Source organism: Mixophyes fleayi, chromosome 1 (assembly GCF_038048845.1).
Source record: "Mixophyes fleayi isolate aMixFle1 chromosome 1, aMixFle1.hap1, whole genome shotgun sequence".
NCBI lineage: Eukaryota > Metazoa > Chordata > Amphibia > Anura > Limnodynastidae > Mixophyes > Mixophyes fleayi.
In genome coordinates, this window is record NC_134402.1 from 249,092,897 (window position 1) to 249,117,887 (window position 24,991).

The 24,991-nt window shown below is 38.6% G+C and overlaps 1 protein-coding gene across 1 annotated transcript in view; it reads left to right on the forward strand.

The window, feature by feature from the left end:
* KDM4C (lysine demethylase 4C) overlaps positions 1-24,991 on the forward strand; it is a 458,533-nt gene that overhangs the window by 207,028 nt on the left and 226,514 nt on the right. The window contains exon 9 of the mRNA XM_075209347.1: positions 16,496-16,695. Within this exon, the coding sequence (XP_075065448.1) occupies positions 16,496-16,695 (200 nt within the window). The remainder of the gene's footprint in view (positions 1-16,495; positions 16,696-24,991) is intronic.

The window sequence follows — 24,991 nt, forward strand, 5'->3', positions numbered from 1 at the left end:
TAAGTATATAAAATTTACTTTATGGGTAGTTTTATCCGGTATTATAAAGAACTAACGTTTCCTGGAATATGAATATTGTTAAAATTACGTATGGTCAGTCAATAATGATCATGCTGTAATAAGACTTGTGTGATTTACATATATTATGTGTTAAAGCAGTGGTTTTAAACGTATATACTGGGCTTAGATTTGGGGACAATGGCTAACAGACATATATGTGGTTGCCTGCATTTGTTCTGATTTAATTTACCTATTCTTGAAATTTCACCTGAGGATTGTGCCAGTATTTAGTGTAGAAAAGCCTCATCTACCAGCCAATTCTATGACTGCACATTCATAACGGAGCAGATAAATATTTAAGGCTCTTCAGGCTTTATATACGTACTGGTTTCCTATCAGGAATAAGTAATTGCAAATGGAGTGCATTATTATTTTATTGTTTTTCATTTCCTTTCTCGAAGTCCATTTCTAAATGAAAATAACGCCAGGATTTTCAGCACTAATTAGTGCTGACTGTCTATTTCTGATTCTGGCTTAATGTGGCCATACTTTTGATTTGGCTTTAGCACTTTAATCTTTGCACCTCAAACTTTCAGTTTGTGAACTTTTCTGATAACCAATATTTACATACAAAGCAAGGGTGTACAATATATAGTTAAATAGCCGGTTAGTCAAATCTAGAAGCTAGCATCACCCTTTTAACAGCTGTATACCCAGGCACCCTCAATACTGTCAAAAGTTAGGTGTTGGCATTAATTTTTACAAAAATCCCACTAACATCAAGCATTTTCTTCCCTTAAATGTGACTGGTACAGTTGAATAGATATGGTAGAAATATGTATGCTTTCCTTTTGTACATAATATGATCACACATTTGGAATTCTGTATGCTGTTAATTGCTTTCTGATATTTCTGCCTTGAACTCTGACTTGTAAAAACTGTAACTTAATGCTTACGAGCAGTGGTTGTGGATGTCATGTTTTGCTTTGGCTATCCCACTCAAGCCCCACTCAAGTACATTGATATCCACTGAGAGTAGGGTGTTTAACAGTAAAAGCTCTTTAAAACCGTAAGCCATATTTGTGATTGTTATACTCTATGGTATATTACCATTTGTTAAAATATTTGCAGACTTTATGTTGCTGAAGAGTAGAACATTGTTGTATTTTTTTATTTCTGTACATAGTTCAAAAATTATTCGTGCTTTTTCTGTAAATCTTTGCTAGGAATCAAAGTATGATTATCAGGCCCCCCAGTTGCTGTTGAATCATCTACAGAAAGTGTCAAGAGATTAATATGAAAAGGTTTTTGCAGATCATATAAAGATGGAATAATAAAAAGAAAATGGAAGCATGTTTTACAACTATAATAATGTTATTGTCAAGGCCTGGGATGTTTGATCAGAAATCACATAATGCAGTTGCTTATGTCTTAAAGTGATGCAGCTACATGGTTTTCAGACGAGAAAAGTCTGAATACATGTCGCATAATTTTGTCAAATATTTGTGTATTTTCTGGTGTTATACTGGTAATTTATGTATCGTTGACTCTGCTGTATATTTAAAAATATTGTTTACATTTAAAAAAGTATAGTAATAATATGAAAATACACTGAATTGAAGACTTAAGTTGTGGAAAGGGTGCACACACACACACACACACACACACACACACACACACACACACACACCATTGTCAAGACCCCAACATTGTAGAGAAGTACCTCCCTCACTGCAAATTTAAAATCCAATAGATTCATTTGTTTCTAAGTTTTCCTTAAAGTACATAGGATGATGTGCATATAAACTTGCCAAATTGCCACTTGTAATATTATTAGCTTGAAGGTACTTAATTTGCTAAATGACAAAGATTACTGTTATCCAGAAGTCTGAGTGGAGACATAGTGACACCATAATCAGCTGACAATCAATTGAATAATTTAAAATTAGTTTTAACAAAACATTTAGACACATACAATTCAAAGCTGGTTTTGTGCTTAATATTTAATATGTATCATTTGAATTTATCATTGAAGTTGCAGCTGCTATTTACTATTGCTTCTCTGTCTCAGTCTCAATAGTATGTCACTTTTAACTAGAGGTGCTCGGACTTGGTTTTTGGAAAACCGAGCACACCCGAACTTCGCAGATTCGAGTACTGAGCCGAGCTGGCATGGTACTTTTGTGCACCCTCTGAACTGAAAATGAGACAAAACGTCATCATCGCATTGTCAGATCTTGCGAGTTTTGGATTCTATAAGTACCGCCCTCCACGGAGATCTGGCGCCCTTTTACAGAGAGACACAGAAGGGGTAACGGGGTTCTTGGCAGCCTCCAATGCAGCATCATAAAAGAAAAAGGAGGGCTGGGAGTGTTCGTAAAAAAGTCTCCAGTGACATTCTACTGTACCATAGCTCACACAGAAACAGAAGAGGTGGCAGTTTTCAGTGCTGAAAGACAAATTATAGGGCTGGTTTTACAATTTCCAAGGGTGACCTAGGGATCCCCTGAATCTGCCTGATTTGACACGACTAACCCAAGGGCGCGGGGTCTAATGGGTAGGTTGGTTTTCACCAGGAACCCCCCCTCCCCAAGGAGGTATGGTCTTAGCAGCCCCTATTCCACAGGTCGCGGTCCCTTGAGGGAGTACCAGGCAGAGTTGTTTGGAGGAGCCAGGAACAGAGGAAACAGGCGAGAGCTGTACACAAGGAGGTAACTCAGGATGGTAGCAATGAAGGCCCTGGAACAGTGGGAGTTCAGCAGGAGCAGAGAGAGAGAAAGAGCCAGGTCCTTACTGCTGCAGGGAGTGAGCACGAAGGACAGTCACCTGACAGGAAAATGAGGTGCTTTAAATACGGCTCCAGGGGGTAAATGTATCAAGCTGAGCGTTTTCCGGTGGGTTTGAAAAACATCAGATTCTAGTTATCATTTAGGAGCGAGTGGGAGGTCTGAAGAAGGGAGAGCAGGTCTGAGTATGCACAGACCCGACGGCAAGATGGCGACCGCCATCGTACAGATGTGGCTGAGATGGCGGAATCACCTCCTGCAGGTGGAGAGTAAGGGCACTGGTACCTGCTCACGGGGCGGCATGTGACAGCTGGCAGTGTTCTTCAGAGGCTCCAGTGACATTCTACTGTGCCATAGCTCACCCAGAAACTGGAGAGATGGCAGTGTTCAGTGCTGAAACAGAAAATCAAATAATAAGGCTGGCAGTGTTCTTAAAATTCTACAGTTACATTGTATTGTGTAATCAAAATGGATTCACATCAGTCCACAGAAGACCAGGTGCACTAAGCTCTTGCTGTCACCAGTCATGATGATAGTAATCCCTCTACGTCATCTGCTAAAGCCTATGTTAAAGTGCATAGTGTTTTTAAGTCAGGGAAACAAAAATGTAAAAAAACACCTTTTACCTTTGGTCAAGTAAAAAAGACCTGTAATCCAGGCAAAGTTATCTGCAGAAAAAAATTAATTGCCAACATGACATGCTACACACGCAGTGGCTAGGAAAGAATGAGGCCTTCTCCTTTCTCTGAGTGCTAGTTCTGTAACTGTCACTGAGGCATCTTCTTGTAAGGTCAGTCATGACGATGCAAGACCTTGTCATTCTGACTCAAAAAAAGTGGTGCCCAAATACTTTTACGTGTAAGAGCTGAAAGAAAACAGTAAGGCATTAGAAGAAACTTTATGTTTAGATTCAAAAATTACACAAATCCTTCAGGAGAGTCATTCCACAAGTGCTATGTGTAACCCCGACATTTGATACCGTACTCCTAAAGAATCCTCCTTTCAGCATTTCTGCAGGTGTGTGAATGAACAGCCCAAGTGTAGCCGCTGATACACAAATTGAGGATGCCACTTTTGAATTGCAACAGGATGAGGGGGTTATTTGTGTAGCTGACGACGGCACTAATGAGGATGTTGATGAGGATGATGTTGTTTGTGTAAGGCCTTCACCAGTGGAAGCAGTTCTTGCACGTGATAAAAATGCCATTTTCATGCCTGGGCATAAGACCAAAAAATCCACCTCTTATGTGTGGAATTATTTTTCCCAAATCCTGACAGTTGTCTAGCCATTTGTAGAGTTTATAAATCTACAATCAGTAGAGCTAGGGACCTTAACCATCTTGGAATCTTATCCATGTTACACCATTTTAAGTGAGTTCATGGCAAACTGTTAGGAAAATATGAAACTTTATGCTAAAAAAATAACTAGCAGTCCTGCATCAGCTAGGTCCCTTCTCTCAGCTAGATCCCGACACCTGTAATTTACCCACAACACCTTCCTCATCAATATCCACAGTAGTGATCGAAGTTAGTCCTGCATCTAAAATGCTAAGGCTAGATTACTCCTCCCCAATCCAGTATTCTTCAGAAGAATTCTTGAGCGTTAGACCCGCTGCTGCTGGGTGTGTATTTTCATCCCAGAATCAGACCAAGAAGAAGAGTACTAGTAGTTTACAACAATTAACTGTTAAACAAACCTTTGAAGAGGAAGCAAGTATGAAAGCTGTTACCCAGTCGAAAGCGGTTCACAGACCATGGCGAATATGCTAGTGTTAGATCTACATCCACTATTTACTATTAATGCAGCTGGTTTTAGACAGTTAATTGAGGGCTTGTGTCCCCGTTACCAAATTCCATCACAACATCAGCAACAGAAAAGGTATTCCTCACCTGTACAAGAAGGTTCGTAAAAATGTAATTATTGGGCTACAAAATGATATTCTACCCTCTGTACACCTAACAACAGATATGTGGACAAGCGAAACTGGGCAATTTAATGATTATACGACTTCGACAGCCCACTGGGTTGGTGATTCGCCTTCACCAGCAGGAACAGCAGCAGCATGTACCCAACTTCGTCAGATTTTTACGAGGTAGGCTACTTTGTGTATCACCGGCATGCAGCTGATAATCTGTTAGGAAAACTAAGGGATGTCATTGCAGCATGGCTTATCCCGCTTGGACTCTCCTCAGGATATGTAATTTCTGATGACGTCACCAATATTGTGAGAGCATTACAGCTGGGTAAATTCCATCACATTCCCTGTTTTGCTCACACAATAAACTTGGTGGTGCAGAGCTTTTTGAAAAATGACAGGGACATGCAGGAGATGCTGTCAGTGTTTCGTAAAATATCTGGGCATTTCCTTCATTAGGCAACAACATGTAGAAGATTGCAGTAGCTTCAAGAACAATTTAATTTGCCATGTCACCAAATGAAGCCAGAGGTGGTAACAAGGTGGATTTCCACCCTGTATATGCTTCTGAGGACGGAGGAACAGCAAAACGTTATCCATGCTTTCTACACAAGCCATGACCTTGAGAAAGGGGGAATGTATTTTTACTCAAGTGAAGTGGAGAATACTTTCCGTGTTGTGCAAGGTGCTGAAACCATTCAAAGTAGTCACCTGTGAACTGAGTTCAGACACTGTTAGCTTGAGCCAAGTGATTCCTTTAATTAGACTTTTGGAAAAGGAGCTTGAGAAACTGATGGAGGAGCTGAAACAAAGCAATTAAGCTAAGGATGTCGGACTTGTAGATAAAGCACTTTATCTGCTTCGCCAATATCCAAGAGTTGTCAAAATCTTGAAATCGGATCACTACATTTTGGTGACTGTGCTTGATCCTAGGTTTAAGAGCTATGTCTTCTCTTTGTTTCCAACTCACCCAGATCTCAGGAGATGCAAGGAGCTCCTTAGGAGCAAGATAACAGCTCAAGTGTTACGTGACAGGACGGCGTCTCTTCCTTCAGTTTCTCACTCAACTGCTGCTAGTAAAAATCTTAGCTTTCCCAAGAGACCCAGGGATGATGCAGATGACTCGGCAACATTTTGTCATCTGGTCTAAACAAGATTGAACAAAAACTCTGTCACCTCTGCCATAACTCCACCTGATCCTACTAGCAACGTTCAAAGGATGGTGAAGGATTATTTTAAAGACAGCATAGAAATAGACACGTCAGACAGTCCCTTTACATACTGGGTGGGAAAAAATGCAATTTGGAGACCCATCTCGCTTTGTATTATCTAAGCTGCCTACCCTCCAGTGTGTACTCGGAAAGAGTTTTCAGCACAGCCGGGAACCTTGTCAGCGATCGGCATAAGAGGCTACTTCCTCAAAATGTCTAAAAGAGGATGTTCATAAAATGAACTACAATTTCCATGAGGACGGACTTTACATCAAAGTACAGAGACTTCTGTAATGGTGGATTCCAGCGGGGATGAATTAATAATATGTGAGGATGATGACAACATCTTGTCACAGTAGAGTTCATTAACACCACTGTTATCTTGGGTGCCTTAAGCCCATTGTTAGCTTGTTTTGTGGGGGCCCAAACAAGCCAAGCACTTCAGCCTTAAAAGTGGCACTCCTTATTGCTGAAGTGCTTGGTTTCTTAAAGTGTTCATGTCCTTTAAAAAATCCAACATAAGGGTGAGTGGAAGGGCCCAAGGACAGTTCCATCTAGCACCACTTTTCCTTTCAGGTACCGCAGTGTGCCAGTGTTACCTACATTACTGTTACTGTTGTGTGCTTTGCAAAACTTAGCTTTTGCCAAGACACCCATTGATGATGCAGATGACTCAGCACAATATTTTGACATCTGGTCTTGTCTATTGTAAAAGAATTGACCAAAATTATTGACACCTCTGCCTTAACTCCACCTGATCCTTCTATCTACATCCAAAGAATGATGGAGTATTATTATTTCATTTCTTTAACGGTATAAAGACAACAGTTTTATTAACAAAGAACAACGTTGCTTGCAGAAGGAATTTAAGCATGGATGTCTAAATAGATGTGTATATGTATTACTTAAACCTTCCACTTTTCTGCTGTTTCATCAGTATTGCACAAAGAGTTTGTAAGCTGCACTTTCCGTCAAAGGTACCTAGCTATATTTTTTTTTTATTTTGGGATTGGGGCCGATTCGAAGCTCAGTGATAACCTTGCTTTTTGCTGTGAATGTCCATTGCTCTTTTTAGTGCATTGTCTGGAACAAGATCTGATATACTCATGTCAGAATGATCACAGTCAATTTTTGGACACCTGGCGGATTTACCCTACTGAAGTTTGTTTTCAATCATTCTTTCAATTGCTTCTCTCTCGTATGTGTGACCACATACTTTGTTATACACTGGGTTATAGGAGTGCTCTGGGTGACGGTGATCTCCTCGTCTTCATCTTTCAAAGCTTCATCTGCAGGGGCCGGTAATACACCCATTTGTTTTCTCAGGTCTCTTAGCTGTTTTTTAAACTAGACATGTTTATCGTCCTGCCTTAGGGCCGCCTCTGTATTATTCTTCTGACGGGCAGTGTATCTCTCGTGTACAAGCTCTCTTAAAATCGGGATCTCATCCGGTAGGTCACGTTTTAACTTAAGTACAGTCTCCTCAACTGCGTCTGTATATTGGTTTAAATCTATGCTCAATGCAGCGTATTCCAACATGACGGATTCCATGCTGCCCACATGTTCTGTGTCAGTCTGTCTGAAGCAGATGTAGTGCCACTCCAATTGTAATATCCATTCCTGTGTCTACATAAGTTTTGCAGTTCTTCAGTGATGAGAGACAGGTATCCAGAGAGGAGAAGGAGATTAAAGATGAAGCACAAGCAGACATTGTTTAATAATGTAGGGTTCATTGACAGCACTGTTGGACTTAAGGCAGCTAAGCTATAGGTATTTTGTTTTGTGAGGGCCCAAACAAACTAAGCACTTCAGCCACAAAAGTGGAAATCCTTGTCGCTGGAGTGCTTATTTTGTTAAATTGTACATGTCCTTTTCAATATCTCACTCAAGGGTGGGTGGAAGAGGCCCAAGAATAATTTCACCTTGCACCACTTTTCTTTCCTGCCACTGCTGTGTGGCAATGTTTCCTAGAAGTGCTATAAACCTCTGTGTGTTTGTGTCGTTCTGTCGCTTAGCATCCATCTTCGCCGAATGCATCGGACAGCTGCTGATGTTAAGGGGATTAATATGATATCAAACATGACACATTTCCCTTAACCTGAACCATAGGTTTCACTAGTATGCATATACCTTCTTTATTAAACATGAATTCTATATTTCGACATAAATGACTATGTGTTGCAACTACAATTAATGTGTACTATTTACAAATGTTTGTGCGAATGTGTGTAAAAGTGTAGAAACTGTTTATTGCCACGTGTTGCGGCTGGATACGCCCTTTCACGCCGTAGCGTGCTATATGCATAATTTCAGACAAAGACAATCAAGTTTGCTCGATATTAATTGAAATGACTTTATCCAATTTGCTGACTTCGACACGCCTGCTGCTCATGTGATGCGACCGGAAGTCGCACTGACATTAGTGCAGCTCGGCTTTCGCATGCTTCATAGTGCAGTGCAGCAAGGTTTACTGCCTGTCGGTCGGTTCATGAAAGTGAGTAATGCGTGCCTGGTACCGGGTGGCAATTTTTGCCGGATGGAGCGCCCAACAAATAAAGCATGTGGACTAAATAAACTAATAAATGTCTCAAATTGATTTTTGCACCCCCATCAATCATCCCACAATGCTCTCACATACCCTTCGCTTCCTCCAAAATTCCACTACATGCCACAAAATGGCCCCCACAAGCTCTCAAGCCCCAACTTGTGACAAAATGCCCCATAAGCTCTCAAACCCCAATTTGCCATAAAATGCCTCCTACTTGCCACTCAGCACTCCCCTCTTGTATAGAAAAACTACCCAAATGCGTGCATACCTCCTCACTTCACCCCACATGACCCTTAGACCTCCCCCATGCCATTCAGATCTCCACATTTGCAACCCACACCTTCCTAATTGCCCCACAAATTTACCCACCCACTATATAACCTATATGTTTTTGAATTTCTTGCGTAGTTTATATAAGGGATTCAGTTCCCCTTTTATGAGGAGCTGATTTATCTATAATGATTTTATTTTATTTCAGCAGTGTGAATACATTTATCTTTATTGAAAATAAGGTACATGGATTGTATTATTAGCTAATCTAGTGACCTTTAATCAAAATATTTACCTTTAGTCCAGAGCCCACGGAGGAAGGGATGGAGAGCATGTGGTGTAGAATGCACAGTATTCTTGTCTCCTCCACTGATTGGATGTACTACCTGACTATCCAATTGTGTGCAGAGAAGGTCATGTGATGCAGAAGCTGCTCTGACTTATTCTCTGCTATTTCTTTCTTGCCTGGAGCAAGTAGGAAATATCAAGCCCCCAAACCCTCAATTGCAAACAAATTATCATAAAATTTTCATTCCATTTGCTTCCTGTCACACGCCGGTCTCCCGCAGCTTCTGTCCGGGAGCCAGTGCACTTACCGGTCCCCTGACCGTCGCTCCGTCATCCGCCGGCTGTCATTCCATCAGCGGTTCTGTGCATGCGCAGAATCGCCAGCCTTTTTAAAACCCTCCTTCCTCTGTCATTTGCAGATTATTATGACAGCCCTATAATTAGGCTCCCCCTCACATTACTCTGCGCGTTCTTTCAGTCAATGTCCTGTGCTGGAAGCAGCTTCCTGTGCTCCTGAGGTTTCTGTGCTTCTGTGCTCCTGAGATTCCTGTGCTTCTGTGATCCTGCATTCCCTGTGCTTCTGTGATCCTGTGCTCCTGCGTTCCCTGTGCTTCTGTGATCTCATTCCACTCCTCAGTGGTAATGGCCACAGAACCTTGTCCTCTCCAGTCCACTCCTTAGTGGTAACAACCACAGATCATCGCACTCATTGCACTCCTCAGTGGTAACGGCCACAGAACCTTGTCCTCTTCAGTCCACTCCTCAGTGGTAACGACCACAGATCATCACACTCATTCCACTTCTCAGTGGTAACGGCCATAGAACCTTGTCCTCTCCAGTCCACTCCTCAGTGGTAACGACCACAGATCATCGCACTCATTCCACTCCTCAGTGGTAACGGCCGCAGATCACAACCGCATTTCATTGCACTTAATTCTATTCCTCCCTGGTAACGGCTGTAGATCATCGCGCGCTTTCCTACTCCTCAGTGGTATCTCTGACACAGATTACAGCATCCTGTACCTCCACCTTCGGGGGCAGCATTCTGTAATCCTTCGCTCTCTCTCACACGGTTCACTGGTAACTTCCCTAGGGGGCCGCGTCCTGCAGAGTGGAAGCCGCGATGTCCAAATTTCCTTGCGGGGATCCCTGGCGAAAACCTTCCGCTCTATTATACTCTGCGCCTCTAGGTGAAGTCCTGGTGATCCAAGCTGAACCGCAAAGTTCCAGTTCATCCTCGTTGATATCGTGATATCACCCTTCATACTAACATCCTGGGTGGCTGACCCTCACTTTTTTCATGCTGTTTTATTTGCATTTTACAAAATAAAATGAACATTCTACAGCAGCCAATGTTTGAGTTTGATTTCTGTAACGACTCCCAACACATCACATCCCCATCACAATTATTCAGGCTCTTTTTGGAGTCCAAAATTATGCCACGGACTAACAAAAAATAGAACTATTGGTAGGTGTGATTTAATGAGACTTAAATGCTGTTGTGAACTTGCTCTCACAATTATTGCAAATCAATAAAATAGGGAGAAATATCAACTTGGAAAGCCTAAAAAATATTAGCATTTCTTTATAGGACATTGCAAAGGTCTACAGCACAGTGTATGGATGTAGTACAAAGATAGACATAGGTTACATAAGTAAATATAAATTTTATATAATACAGGTAGACCTGAAAAGTGCATTTAACAAATACAAGTAGAAATACAAGGGGGGTAACTTAAATTAAGTCATATTACAAAGGGAAATTACAAGGGTAGTAAGGATAGGTGAATGTGACAAGGAATAGGCAGGAAGCTTGTGGGAAGTAGACGGAGGGACCAAAAGGAGGCGGACTCTGCTCGTGAGAGCTTAGCATTCTAAAGGAGAGGGCTTGAAGTGGAAGGACGTGGATGTGAACCATATAGGGGAATAAGCAGGAGGAGGAAGGAGCTCAAATGAAATGAGAGGCAAGGTTGACGGAGAATGCATGGGAAGTGGACACTATAAGTTAAGCAATGAAGTAGGTCAATAGTAATGATCATACAATGAAAGAGAAGGCTATACAATTGCTGTCGCTACATACAATGCAAGCAAGTTCAATGATAGTAATCACATGAGCAGAAGCAGGACAGTCAGTGTCAATGTGCTGGAGATGGAGTACAAAGCGAGGGAGCAAGCAGAGGAGTCGGTGGGAAACTCAGGGTGAGGCTGATGATATGAACAGCAATATTATTTAGGGACCATGTTGTTTAACAGTGAGATGAGAAACATGGTTGGCAAGTGATTCAATAATTCAGCAGTGTTCTCTTCCATAAAACAGTTCAAAAGGGAGTTTCCAGGTGGTACACAAAACAGGCACATTAGGTGGAGGATAACAGGAACTCACAGAAGAGTGTTGGGTGTTGTCATTCTGTAGCATGATTTCAGTTAGTCTAGTTACCTCCTGTTAAATCCTGTGTAACTCTTACTATTCTCTATTAATCTTAATACACAAATACACTAGTTATGCATCCACACTGTTGTGCCGCCAAGATATACGGAGTAGAAACATGGGGTCAGTGATTGGAATCAACCCCCAACTGGTATCTGATAATTACCATAGGTATAGATAATTACCATATAGTCAGAAATAATAGCACTATCTTAGTTCAGTTCAGAAACTGGTACCTTCTGCACGTAAGGTATATATAATTACCATTTATTAAGTGAAAATTAGCATTTTTTAATTCAGTTCAGAAACTGATATATGCTATAGATAATATATTAAGAAATAAATACCAGTTTCTGAAGTAAATTAAGAATTAAGAATGTGATGTTTGTACTTAATATATGGTAATTATATGTACATTGTCTGCATCAGTTTTTGAACTGAATTAGGCTGGGTAAACACTACAGTGTTTTCACCAATTATTGGGGCAACCAAATGATAAACGACCATTCAGCTCAATATTGCATTAATGTGTAAGTTGCAATGATGAACGATTATCGTTCCAAAGCACATTGTATTATTTAATTTGATCTTTAAACCAGACTAAAAATGTTGTTCAACGATGGAATCATGTCGTTCCAATTCTACAGTGTGTATGCACTCACTACCGGCATTGTCCATAGATCTCTATGGAGTTAGCAGAGTCACAATTTTTTCAGCAGATGGGTATTACAGATGAAGAGCACAAATTTGAAAGTAAGTCACATAAAATTTGTTCAGTTTGTACACATGAATCTGCATGCTGTTCGGGACTTCTTTTTTTTTTAATCATTGATAAAATCATTAAGGATATTAAATCTGGATAAATTTTGGATGGTGTGTTCCCAGCCTAAAAATGCTCTATCTGGTGCAGACAAGGTATAGATAATTATCAGTGGGTGAAAGAAAGGATGAGGAGATTAGCCACTTCTTATACCCTCTTGCCAGGTGTAAAGATAACTAAGGTGAAGTCTTGTGTAACTATGCTATTTAAATCTTTAGACACTTGTAAAAAACACACTAGCTATGAATACTGAATAAAATAGTGTCTTTATTAACACTATCACTAACACTATTATCACACAAACACTTTGAAACAAGGTAGATGACAGTAAATTGTTGTAGCATTTATTTGGAGAATGTACACATTTTAATATTTATCATAGTAGACTTTGAGCATATTGATTGTCATTCACCTCTATAGCCGTTATAGTTAACTAGGTTTAATATTGTAATACTAACATTACTATGTGCAGCTAGCTTGTTCTTTCTGTAGTCTGCAAAAATCACAAATAGCTTATCATTACACTTGCTGAAAGTGCTCTTTACATGACCCCATTGTCTCATTTTCACACTTCACTTATCAGTACTGTTGACAAGGTTTCCCTTGGATTATTCCCTGAGCAACCATTTGTTATATCTTTGTAGTAAATGGAAACTGTATATACTCAGTGTGTGTACTCTAGGGGCCATTCAGTGTCAGTAACTTATGAGATGAACAGCTTGACGCTGCTAAGCAGTCTCATATGTCAGTGCCATTCCAACTTTCCACGAAGTGGTCCAGATTTATGTTTCTAATACATATCTGTTGGGCCAGATCCTGGTAAAATTATGACACTCAAACTGAGTCACAAAAAATCTTTGGGAGACTGCTTCTGAACCAGAGAGCTCCAGTTGGACAGCCATACTTTGTGGTATAATGTTTTCATTGTGGTTAAGATGGTGACATTTATTAAAATGCCTTTTTATCTTTATTTCTAAAACTGGTGAAAGAAGCAAACTTAATAAAGTGGGACTTAAACTTATGAGCTTCTTGGTTTTCCAAAATTGGTTTATTACTATGCTACTAGACCAGCCCAGCTTTTGTTTTGTACTGCTTTTGACTTGTCCCTGGGGAAGAAATAGAAAACAAACTTATTTTTCTTCTCTGACACTCCTCATGGTGTTCAATGCTTGTCCTCTTAAAATTGGCCTAAATTCTACTTTGATGGTTACTCTTTTGTATATGCTTTTTTTGTACTATATTGTAGACTATCTTTCACATTTGAAAAAAAAAAAAAAATCAACCAAATTGAGCACTTATGCCATAACCATAATATTCCTTATAGATAGTATTATTCATACTTGCCTACTTTTCAAACTTCTCCTCCGGGAGATCCCAGAAGAGAAGTCTTGTGAAAGGGGGTAGCAGGGGGCGTGGTCTCTGTGTGTGTATGATAGGGAATTTAGACTGTAAGCTCCAATGGGGCATGGATTGATGTGAGTGAGCTCTCTGAACAGTGCTGCGGAATTAGTGACGCTATATATTGACGATGATAATGAATTAAATGTAAAAAGACAATAATTAATATAACCAAATGCAACTTGAGGAAATCAGCTACTATATCATATAGGTATTTGTGGGTAAAGCTGGATGTCAAGATGTAAAAGTGATTCCATTGCTGATTATTTGGAACATATGCTTTTGATTCAAGTGAATCTTTCTCAAGGTGTGTGGTGGATGGGTTTCAGAGGCAAGAATTTATACAATAGTAGTCCACGAATAATCATTATACAAAATGAGCCAAAATTATTTAAAATATATATAAGCATACGACATGGCTAAAAAATGTGCATTGTAGGTTGAATGAGGTTCTTTCGGTTTTAAAGAGTTAATGACTCATGAATGCAAGATTTATTGTGACGTTTACCTTTATTTTTACAATAAACATAACATAAAAGAAAAAGCAAATCAAATACTTAGCTTCCAATATGTTCAAGTAACAGTCAATTTCCAGGACCCCTCTTTCACACGAAAGCTGGAAACACAATAGGCACCTTTCTTCATCAAGGTCCAGTCATGAGGCAAGGGTCTCTCTGGTTGCGTTTCAGTTTTATACTCAGAGAGCAAAGGGTCTTAGAATCATCTTACATATAAGGGTATGAACATATTTTCAGACTTACTATTGATACATTACTGATGAGAAAGAATTTATTCTCACTCATGTGCAGAAGCATCTGAGACACTGTCCTGGCATAATATGTGGAGATGTCTCCGTCCAACCTTTGATCAGATAAGCATTTTACAATACACAGAGAAAAGTATTAATACAACAAAATGGAGCTCAGTGGCCTTTTTGATAGGCCTGTTACAGTAGATATCACATTTGGTGTGTTATACAGCAATAGCTTAGAATTAGAGATGAGCAGGCTCGGATTCCGCTAATCCGAGCCTACCCGAACAGTGCGGATCCGAACGGGATCCGAGCACTGTTCGGATATTTCCGGCGGGCAAAAAATTTAAAACGAGGCTCTGTCGTCCAAGTCTCGCGTCGAATCTCGCGAGGGGTGGGAGGGAGGGCCCAGAACAATTTCATCTTGCACCTCTTTTTTTGGCATTATGTGCTCAAGCTACCTCGGTGCAACCTTTTGGCCTAAAAACAATATTGTGAGGTGTTCAGAATAGACTGGAAATTAGTGGAAATGATTGTTATTGAATGTTATTGAGGTTAATAATAGCGTAGGAGTGAAAAAAAAAACCACAAAACTGTTTTTTAGCACTTTTTATGCTTTTTTAAAAATAAATCAGAACCAAAACCTTTCGTCGGATGTTTTGGCAAAACAAATCAGAACCCAAAACCCAAAACACTAAAAGTGGCCGGTGCACACCCTTACTTAGAATGACAACAAAGATACATAAACAGTATCTAATTAAAAAGTAAAACATACATCCAATAAAAGATTAAATTTGAATATGAACATTTTAGCATGCAGCAAGATAAAGGTATACCACAGGTGAAAACTAGAGGATATTAAAAAAATAAATAAAAATATAAAGGTAAATAGGAAAGGTAAGTATTTAAAGGGGGGATGGGTTGGGCTATGCTCTGCTCATCAGTAAATAATGATCACAGCACTAATCCTGGGAATAAACCTAACCAAAACTTGCTGTCAAATATTTGTGATAGTAAACCTGAAATATTTGACTCAGACTGGTTTGGACCACTCATATGCCAACTCGTTAGCATCATTCATAAAATACTAAAAGACAACCCCAGTGGTTTATGAATGGGTTGCCTTTTACTATCTTTTTAATCTATAGATAATTATTGACAGAACCACTTCATGCTTATGCTTTGATATCCCCACTAGGAATACATGTAAGTATGTATATGTATATATATATATATATATATATATATATATATATATATATATATATATATATATATATGTGTATGTATGTAATATATATATAATGTGTGTGTAAATATATATATGTATATATATATATATATATATATATATATATATATTTACACACACACACATTTTATATATATATATATATATATATATATATATATATATATATATATATATATATATATATATATATATATATATATACATACACGCTATAAGGTTATCCGATCAATGCAGCTGGCCAGACAGCACTGTAAGTGACAAATAGTCTTTGCTTAGCACCAGGAAACCTGTGCAGGAAATAATGAGCAAAGTGCTGAAACTTCAGGACCAAAAAGGCCACTCTAGCATGGACAGCACATTGGTGGCCAGAGGTGACAACAACGTTAACTTAAACAATAGCAATGTGTAATCGCTGATGGACTTTAAGGAAGGTCACCTAGAAACCTGTAATCCCTTGTAATGCCCTTGAAAAAGGAACGCGATGCAACGTGACCCCAAACCATCACTGAAATATATATATATATATATATATATATATATATATATATATATATATATATAATGCAACTTTATTATTTTCAGGATGGTGTTCGTCAAGTTAAACATTTATTTTTTTTGTTACTGTAAAATACATTTTAAATAAAGTTTTGTAAGTATATTACTATTTTATGGAGTTTATCATGCTATTAAAGATAATTTTTAGTATTTTAGCAATATCCTCTTTTATCTATATGTCATGCATATGTATACATTATGTTGAATGGTTTTTCCTTTAAGTAAGTAGAGGTTTTTGTTAATAAGTATCTCGTTATTTGTTGTTACAGTGTTCATGCAGCAGTGATATGGTGAAAATATCAATGGATATATTTGTGAGAATGTTCCAGCCAGATAGATACGAGATCTGGAGAAAAGGAAAGGATACCTACACTATTGACCATACAAAGCCTACACTTGAATCAACACTGGAAGTGAAGGCTTGGATGAGTAAGAGGAGGAAAAGGAGGATGAAGAATGTTTTGAAAAAGTATGTTTTAGGAGACTTTATCCTTATTTATGTCTTATTTTCCATTGTATTTCTCTACTGTAAATATGAATCCATAAAAAAAAATTCTTATTATGGGACGCAAAATAGTTTCCATGATTGTTCTGGTAAGTCTCCTTGCAGAGTTCACCGTTTTCTACAGGATTTGCTCCCCCCCCCATGATCCTTTAAATTTTTCCCAGAGCTCTCTTTGCGACATAATTAAGGGGGGGGGGGGGGGTTATGGTCTCATTGAGGGTGAGGCCAGTTCCAGAAAGGTCTAAAAGAAAACCATCAAAGAGGTAGCCATTAAGAATGTTTTCCTCAATTTTAACAGGGATTACACTTTGATTCCAACTTTTGGATGTTAATCAACAATCCCATTTTATTTATGTATACAATTATTTACAGACCTTAATATATATAGCTCGTAGGAAAACTGAATTTAAAATTGTTAAATTATGCTTCCTTTTTTATTCAAGTGCTGAAAACGGCTGATGAGATTTGTGTAGCCACATGTACCAATATGAATCAGCAGGAACGAAGTTTAGAGATACCGATTGATCTTCTTGCGCGCAATACATGTTTAGTGTCCATTTAGAATGACAAACATGCAGCACTTCCATCACTAACTGGAATTGCAGCTTTATAAATTTTTTATAAAGGGACTGTACTGCACCTGTGCACTTTATAAGCGATGTGTCTGCAAATCACACATACATGCTCATGGACAGCCCAGGCCATACTCAGATTCTCACTGGCCACACCTCCAAGATACTCAAACAACTCACTCTTTAATCATTGTACTGAAACAGATCACCAACATTGAGTACCTATGGGAAAAAAAACAACTTTTTTTTGCAGTGATAAAGTATTTTGCTTTTAGTTGTGTATCATATACTGTAATAAATCAAATAAATCAACACATTTTTTTCATCAAAGAGCTTGTCCACACAAGCAGTTTCTCGAGCTGTGTTGTAAGCAGAATGCAAGTCTTAAACACCACCTGCAAAAGAGCTCTGAAGAGAAATCCATTGATCTCTATACAGCATTGCCCTTGATATCCACATGTACAGCAGTGAAATATGCAACTCAAAGAAGACTGCAAGAAAATTTTGAGGAAGTAATTGTCTTATGGCAGCATCCGAGTTTCATATCTCTCTGCTTTCCAGGTGTACAGCAGAGAGTCTTGTGGACAAGCCCTAAGCTTGAAAATGTTTATACTTTAATATGCACAAATAGTGGATATGATAAGTCTACATACCCTTATCGAAATTGCAGGTGTTTGTGATGTAAAGCCTATAAATCAATATTAATTATGGCAGCCTTTTTTCAACCTTTAATGTGACTTTGCAACCAACAAAATTCAAGTGAAAAACACATAATCAATGTTTAGGAACAAAATAAGAAACTTGCAATACCATGGTGGTATTGGTGTACACACCCTTATATTAAAACTTTATAACACATTTTGCTTTTTTTTTATAGCAGTGAGTCTTTCAATAAGTCTCTCACGGCTTTGCACATCTGGACTTTGCAATTCTATCCCACTTTTGTCAGCAAAAAAAAAAAATCATCAAGATTCATCAAATTACAAGGAGATCTCCTGTGCATAGCCCTCTTTAGATCATTTTGCAGGTTTTCAGTAGAATTCATGTTTTATGTGTTTTGTTATAAATAGCTTCACCTTGTCACTCTACTCCATGGCCCAGACGTGCAGAATACAGAAAATTGTTGTCACAAGCAGGCAGGAAGTTCCTTGCAGAAATTTCTGCATCCCCTGTAATGTTGCCGTGAACCTCTTTGTAGCCTCCCAGATGAGTTTTTTTGCTTGTCCTATCATAAACTTAAGAGGGACATTCTGATCTTGGCATTGTCCCTGTTGTGACATATTTTCTCCTGATAGTTAGTCAGTGTTCCATGGTAGATGTAATGCTTTGAAATGCTTTTATACCCCTCTCCTGATTGGTACCTTCAATAATGAGATCCCGTAGATGTTTTGAAAACTTGCAGACCATGACCATCCCTAGTAGGATTTACCAAGAAAACTGCAACAGCTGATCTTTATTTTGGTTAGTCACAGTCTGTTTCTTTGCTGGATGGTGTATGCCAATTAACTTTAAACATGATTTTGAATATGATTGTTTATCATTGTGCACAGCTACTGCTCCATTATGGAAGAGTTTGCACAGTTAAGCTTGACAGTTCTTTACAGTAAGGGCAGTCAAGATATGGAATTCATTGCCAGGGATGGTTGTGATGGCAGATTCAATAGATATGTTTAAGAAAGGGTTAGACAAATTTTTAGCGGAAAGGTGTATCCAGGGATATGACCGTTAATTTAAAATAAAGGATAGTAGTTGATATAGGGTAAAAATTGGATTGCAATATTGAGTTTGGGGGGATTTTCAAAATTGAAACAGATGGGCGGTTGCTTACTCTGGATTAATTTCAAATATAAGTGCAGGATCGCAGGAGATCCAAAATAGGTTGAACTTGATGGACTGGTGTCTTTTTTCAACCTCATCAACTATGTTACTATGTTATGTAGTTATGCAACCAGGTTATTTTAGGTTTTTTATTTTAAGTTTTATTTTTCCTAAAAAAAATGTGTATTTGTTTTGCACTTCAATTTTGTTGGTTGCAGTGTCACATTGACAGTCTGAAATGGTTTATCATGATGTCAGGCTTTAATTCACAAACATCTGCAATTTCAATAATGGTATGTAGACTTACCATATCTATTCTATGTGCCACTGACTTCTCTGGTTTTGATTCTTTATTGGTATCTTCCATGAATAGCCAACTATAGAAAGTTTGTTAAGGCTTATTTGACTTTTAATATTGTCATTATCATCATCAATCATTATTTTGTTACAATCATGTATAATTAAGTAGTTTGTAGTATAAATCTTTTCACTAAAGTTGCAAAATTGAATCAGTGAATGTAATATATACATTAACGATACAAATCTAATCTAGTTAAAGATCCCAAAAGTCTTATAATCACCAATCAGTTCACACTTCTTTGACTATGCACCTTTTTAACTTGTTGTATTAAATAAATAATCTTTGATTTGGAATTCATTTATAACAATAGGCGAGCCTTAGAGTCTTCTCTTTAATTAACTTACAGTAGGTTTTCTTGTATCGCTAGGTTCTGAACATGTTATAAAAGTAACACCTTTTAATAGCTAAGCAGAAAAAAATGTAAAATTGCATGAGCAGTATGACCTGTTCATCAGGCAAGTTTACACATGAAAGCTGAATTGGCACAGTGCATATCTATATATGCTGAACAAGGACAATGAAAACAAAATTTTACGTGATTTTGGTGATTATGATAAAATGTAAATTAGATTGCTACAGATGGACAGGCATCAACGGTAATGACTATTAATTAGAAGTAAGGTGTGAACAGTCCAGAGGCCTGCCATTAATCACTTAGTTCTAAGAAGTATTTCTATTTTTTATAGTCATGAACCATGATTTGAGATGTAGGCCATGTCTTAAGCATGTTCCGAATTTGAATTCTCAGATTTTCCTCTCCGTTTTAAAATATCCTTCGAGTGTCATTACTCCCATAATTGCAATACTGTGGTATGCACTGCAGAAGTGTTTTTCCACAGGTGACTCAAATTTATTATAATTTACTGGGTATTGGTGTAGATTCGTTGTTATGCACAGTTTCTGTTTTGTTTCCCTAATATAATGTCCCCTAGTCTGGCTCTACATATTAGTAAGCACAAGAGAAAATAAGAATTTAATAGTCGTACTGTCTGGTGGGTATTTTTATTTTGTCTGAACATAATATGTATTCAAGTCTGACATCTGTTGTTACAAGCAAATGTGTCTGTTTCTGTGGGTTTTGAAAGTGTACTTCTGACCGTGTTGTTCCTCACATTAGGAGGTGGTTTATATGAAAATGGTTTATTATTAGTATTACCTTTTATTTATAAGGCGCCACAAAAAGTCTGCAGTGCTGTTCGTAGAGCATGGGATAACAGTACAGGGTAACATGGCGTACAAGGTATTACAGAAACAAAAATGCAGTAATAGCAAAGTGCAATAAATATAAACAAGTACCAACTTAGCAGAGAAAGGTGCACAGGGCAAAGAGCTAAAAGTGAATTCCAATGTACAGATAGAAAGGGAAGGAGGGAGGTGGGGAGTGAGTAAGGGGTTGTGACTGTGCCCAAGATCAGGGCAGAGATGGAGAAGAGGCGGCACCGGAGAGGAGGACAGATGGGGCAGGATTCAAGTGACAAAATGGAGAGAAGAGGCAGAGGGCTAAAGGCAAAGGTAAACAGGAGGACACTAGGAAAGAGGGCCTTGCTCAAGGGAGCTTACAATCTAAAGGGGGGAGACTGACAGGAGACACAGAGTGGCAAAAAGAGGTGAGGGACAAGAACACTGAGGGGAAAGAAGCACAGAAATAAGTAGGAGGGGTTGAGGTATAGAAAGATAGAGAAGAGGGTTGGAGGGTTAGGCGGAGAAAGGGTAAGCTAACCTGAACGGATGGGTTTTGAGGGTACAATATGGAATTTAGTCTGTTATTTTTATGTGTTCTCTGGTATCTGGCACCAAGACATTAGCAGCAGGTTCTTTAAGTCCTGTAAGTTGAATGGTGGGACCTCTATGGCTTGGACTTGTTTTTCCAGGACATTCCTAAAAACATCCAATAGTAGTTTGTAGGAACACACCATAGCACATATAGGGGCATGCACAGAGCCAGGTGTAATATGATTGGCACTATATAAATAAATCTAAAAAGAAAATATTAGGCGCTATAAATTTGCTAGAAAATATATAAGAATGGTGGAAAACTGCAGCTGGATATGGGTATTGGTACACCCACAACAATCAGACAGATACAAAAAAACAACCAGCGCAAAGAATACCACCAAAAAAATCCCAATACATGATAAAAATATATATATTGCAAATCAAGCCGGCATGAAATATAACAAGATTTTATTATAAAAAGAACATAGTTCTATAACACAGATAAATCAACACTGGTATATATGTGCAAATGTACCACAGAATTCTATAATAAAATATATCAGCACCAGTATAAATATTAGAGATGGTCACTGACCCCCGTGTTTTGGTTTTGTTTTTGGTTTTGGATCTGGATTACCTTCGTGTTTTGGTTTTGGTTTTGGTTTTGTTTGGTTTTGTTTTGCTATTTTTGAAAAAAATAAAAAATTTTTGGTCTAAAATAACCTAATTTAGTGCTCCACCAGTTCTTAGATAAGTGAGGTAATTTTAAAGCTTATAAATTCTGAAAAAAGCAGTTTAATCCCTGGTAGGTCGTCCTTAATTCGAACACTTGTCTGCAAATTATACAGACAAACCTGGCTGTCTACCTCCTCCATCTTTGATTATTGGCAATGTAGCAATCGTCTTTGGGTGTATATTACACCCTCCACTTGTAGTTGAATATAAAAAAGGCAGCCTGCACAGACTGTGGAACTAGAAAGTAAAATTAAATGGACCACGTTAGTTTGGTGGTTCTCTCCCCCCCCCCCCCCACTCTCCGCTTGTAGTTGAATATAAAAAAAAAGCAGCCTGCACAGACTGTGGAACTAGAAATTCGAATATACAAAGAAATGGACAAAGGCAGTTTGGTATCTGTCTGCATCAGATCCCCTCTCCACTAGGAGTAAAATAGAAAACTATTCAGCCGTTATATAATCTAGAATATAAATAGAAATTGAGAAAGGCAATTTGGTATCTTTCTGCATCATAATCATCAACATCCTCATTAGCGCCCTCATCACCTCCACAAATCTCCCCCTCATCCTCTTCTATTTCCAAAGTGGCATCCTCAATTTGTGTATCACCGGCTACACTCGGGCTGTTCAGGTACACGTTAGCAGAACTTCTGAAAGGGCCCTTCTTTATGGGTAAACTAACAGAATGCTCACGATTAGACATACCACTGTTGGATGGACTCTCCACAGGGATTGGTGTCATTTGTGAATCAGAGCAAACATTATCCTCTAATGCCTTACTGTTATCTTGCAGTTCGGCTTTGACGCGTAACAGTAGTTGTGCACCAATTGTAGGCTCTGTAACTTTTTGGGATCTGCCACTAATAGCCAAAGGTGAAGGCCTCATTCTCTCTTTGCCACTGCGTGTGTAGAATGGCATGTTGGCAAAAAAAAAATTATCGGCACTTAACTTTTGCTCAGTAACAATTCTTTTTCGCTTCAACACAGTAAAAAAAAAATTGTTTTGGTTTTTTGAACTAATTTCGAAACACTGTGTAGTTTGACATCGCCTTGCCCAGATGACGTACTGGGAACACTAACATCAGGACTGGTGACAGAACCTGGTTGCTCATTCTGATCATATGTGGACTGCTTTGAATCCATTCTGAGCCCAAAGCACTGTGGAGTGCTAAAAATTATTTGGTAAGATATTGCTGACAGATAGTAATTTTGACAGCCAGAAATATTTATGCACAATTACGGGGGACACCCCAAAAGCACTGGGGAGTGCTAAAAATTATTTGGTAGATACTGCTGACAGATAGTAATTTTGACAGCCAGAAATATTTAGGCAAAATAATGTGGGACACCCAAAAAGCACTTTGAGTGCCAAATATTGGAAAAAACAAAACTCCTCTATCCTCTCTTCTATAGCGATTTTTGTTAGCACAATTGGATTCAGAATATTGTATTCTCTGTCCCTGCTCTAATCAGCCTGTGACTACACCCTGCTCTCTCCCTCTGTCAAATGGCGATGGATTGCTGTGGAGGCAGGTATTTATAATCTTCAAGTATCGCGAGAACCGAGCCCCGAGATCCGAAAACGTCACGATGACGTTCGGCCTCGATTTGGATTCCGAACGGGCGGCTTGGTACTCGGATACCCAAAGTTCGGGTGGGTTCGGTTCTCGGGGAACCGAGCCCGCCCATCTCTAATAAATATACAGAAAATATACCACTAAATGGCAATTAATTATATGATCATCTACACTTGAAAATATTGTGTGCCTTCATTTACATATATGTATAGATGGTCAAAGTAAACCAGTATAAATATATCATAAACAATATAAAAGTATCTGAACAATACCCATATAATAAAAGCTTGAATTATATCCAGAAAAATACAATCTAGAAGCACCAATAGATATAATGTAGATCAGATTATATTGCATCTTCTTTAGCTTTTCAGGGAACTCATTCCCACATCCAAATATCCAGAAACCTACTATGGAAATGCAGTCATAAGAGGAAACCACCTTAGAGAACTTTCTGGACAATGTGTAGAAACTCACGGACTCCCCGCTTGGATAAATCTCACTCTGCCCCATTGGAGCTTACAGTCTAAATTCCCTAACATAAACAGACAGACAGAGAGACACTAGGGTCAATTTTGATAGCAACCAATTAACCTACTAGTATGTTTTTGGAGTGTGTGAGGAAACTGGAGCACCTGGAGGAAACCCACGCAAACAGGGAAAACATGCAAACTCCGCACACATAAGGCCATGGTCGGGAATTGAACTCATGACCCCAGCGCTGAGAGACAGAAGTGCTAACCACTAAGCCACCGTGCTGATGTGTCGAAATGCTGGGGTAGGATTATGTGCTATTGGGAAGTGGTCAACATCGCCTTTGATGTATCTCCATCTCATTTACATTGTTTGTGGATATACGTTCTGAATCTCCCTCTTGCTTTCAAAAGAACCCCCACATCTAAATGGAATTTCAGTGATCTCAACTAATTTCTCAGTTGCGACCTATTCCCTAGACTTGCTAGGGTTTGTTTGCTGCAAACTACCTTTCTATATCATATTGATGCCAGAGTGACCCTGTTATTATGGAGAAAGGACAGTGTGCATTTGGGAAGTGTTTCACAATGCTTTTGATGCTCTCCATCTTGGCAATCTCATTTACATTTAATCACTCTTAATTGTTAAACTAATGTAATATTTTGTATACAATGTCCTTGTTAATTATGTATACGTATTATATACTCTGACAATTCAACTTTCATTTCAAGCCAGCCTGAAAAAGGGGCCTCAGCACCCTGAAAGCTTGGATTTGTAATTCTTTCTTGGTAGCCATTAAATGTCTCGCTTTTATAATACCTTTTTTGTGTTTTTACACACAAAACTGTAACATTCTCTCTCATATGTAACTATAACATTCTCTCTCTCTATCATATAAATGTCAAGGTTCTCTTGATGTTTAGTATCTTTAATTAATGATTACTCTTAATCATTATTAGTAGCGCTTTCACATTGTAGAGACTACTATTGTAGAGAGTCAGTGTTCCA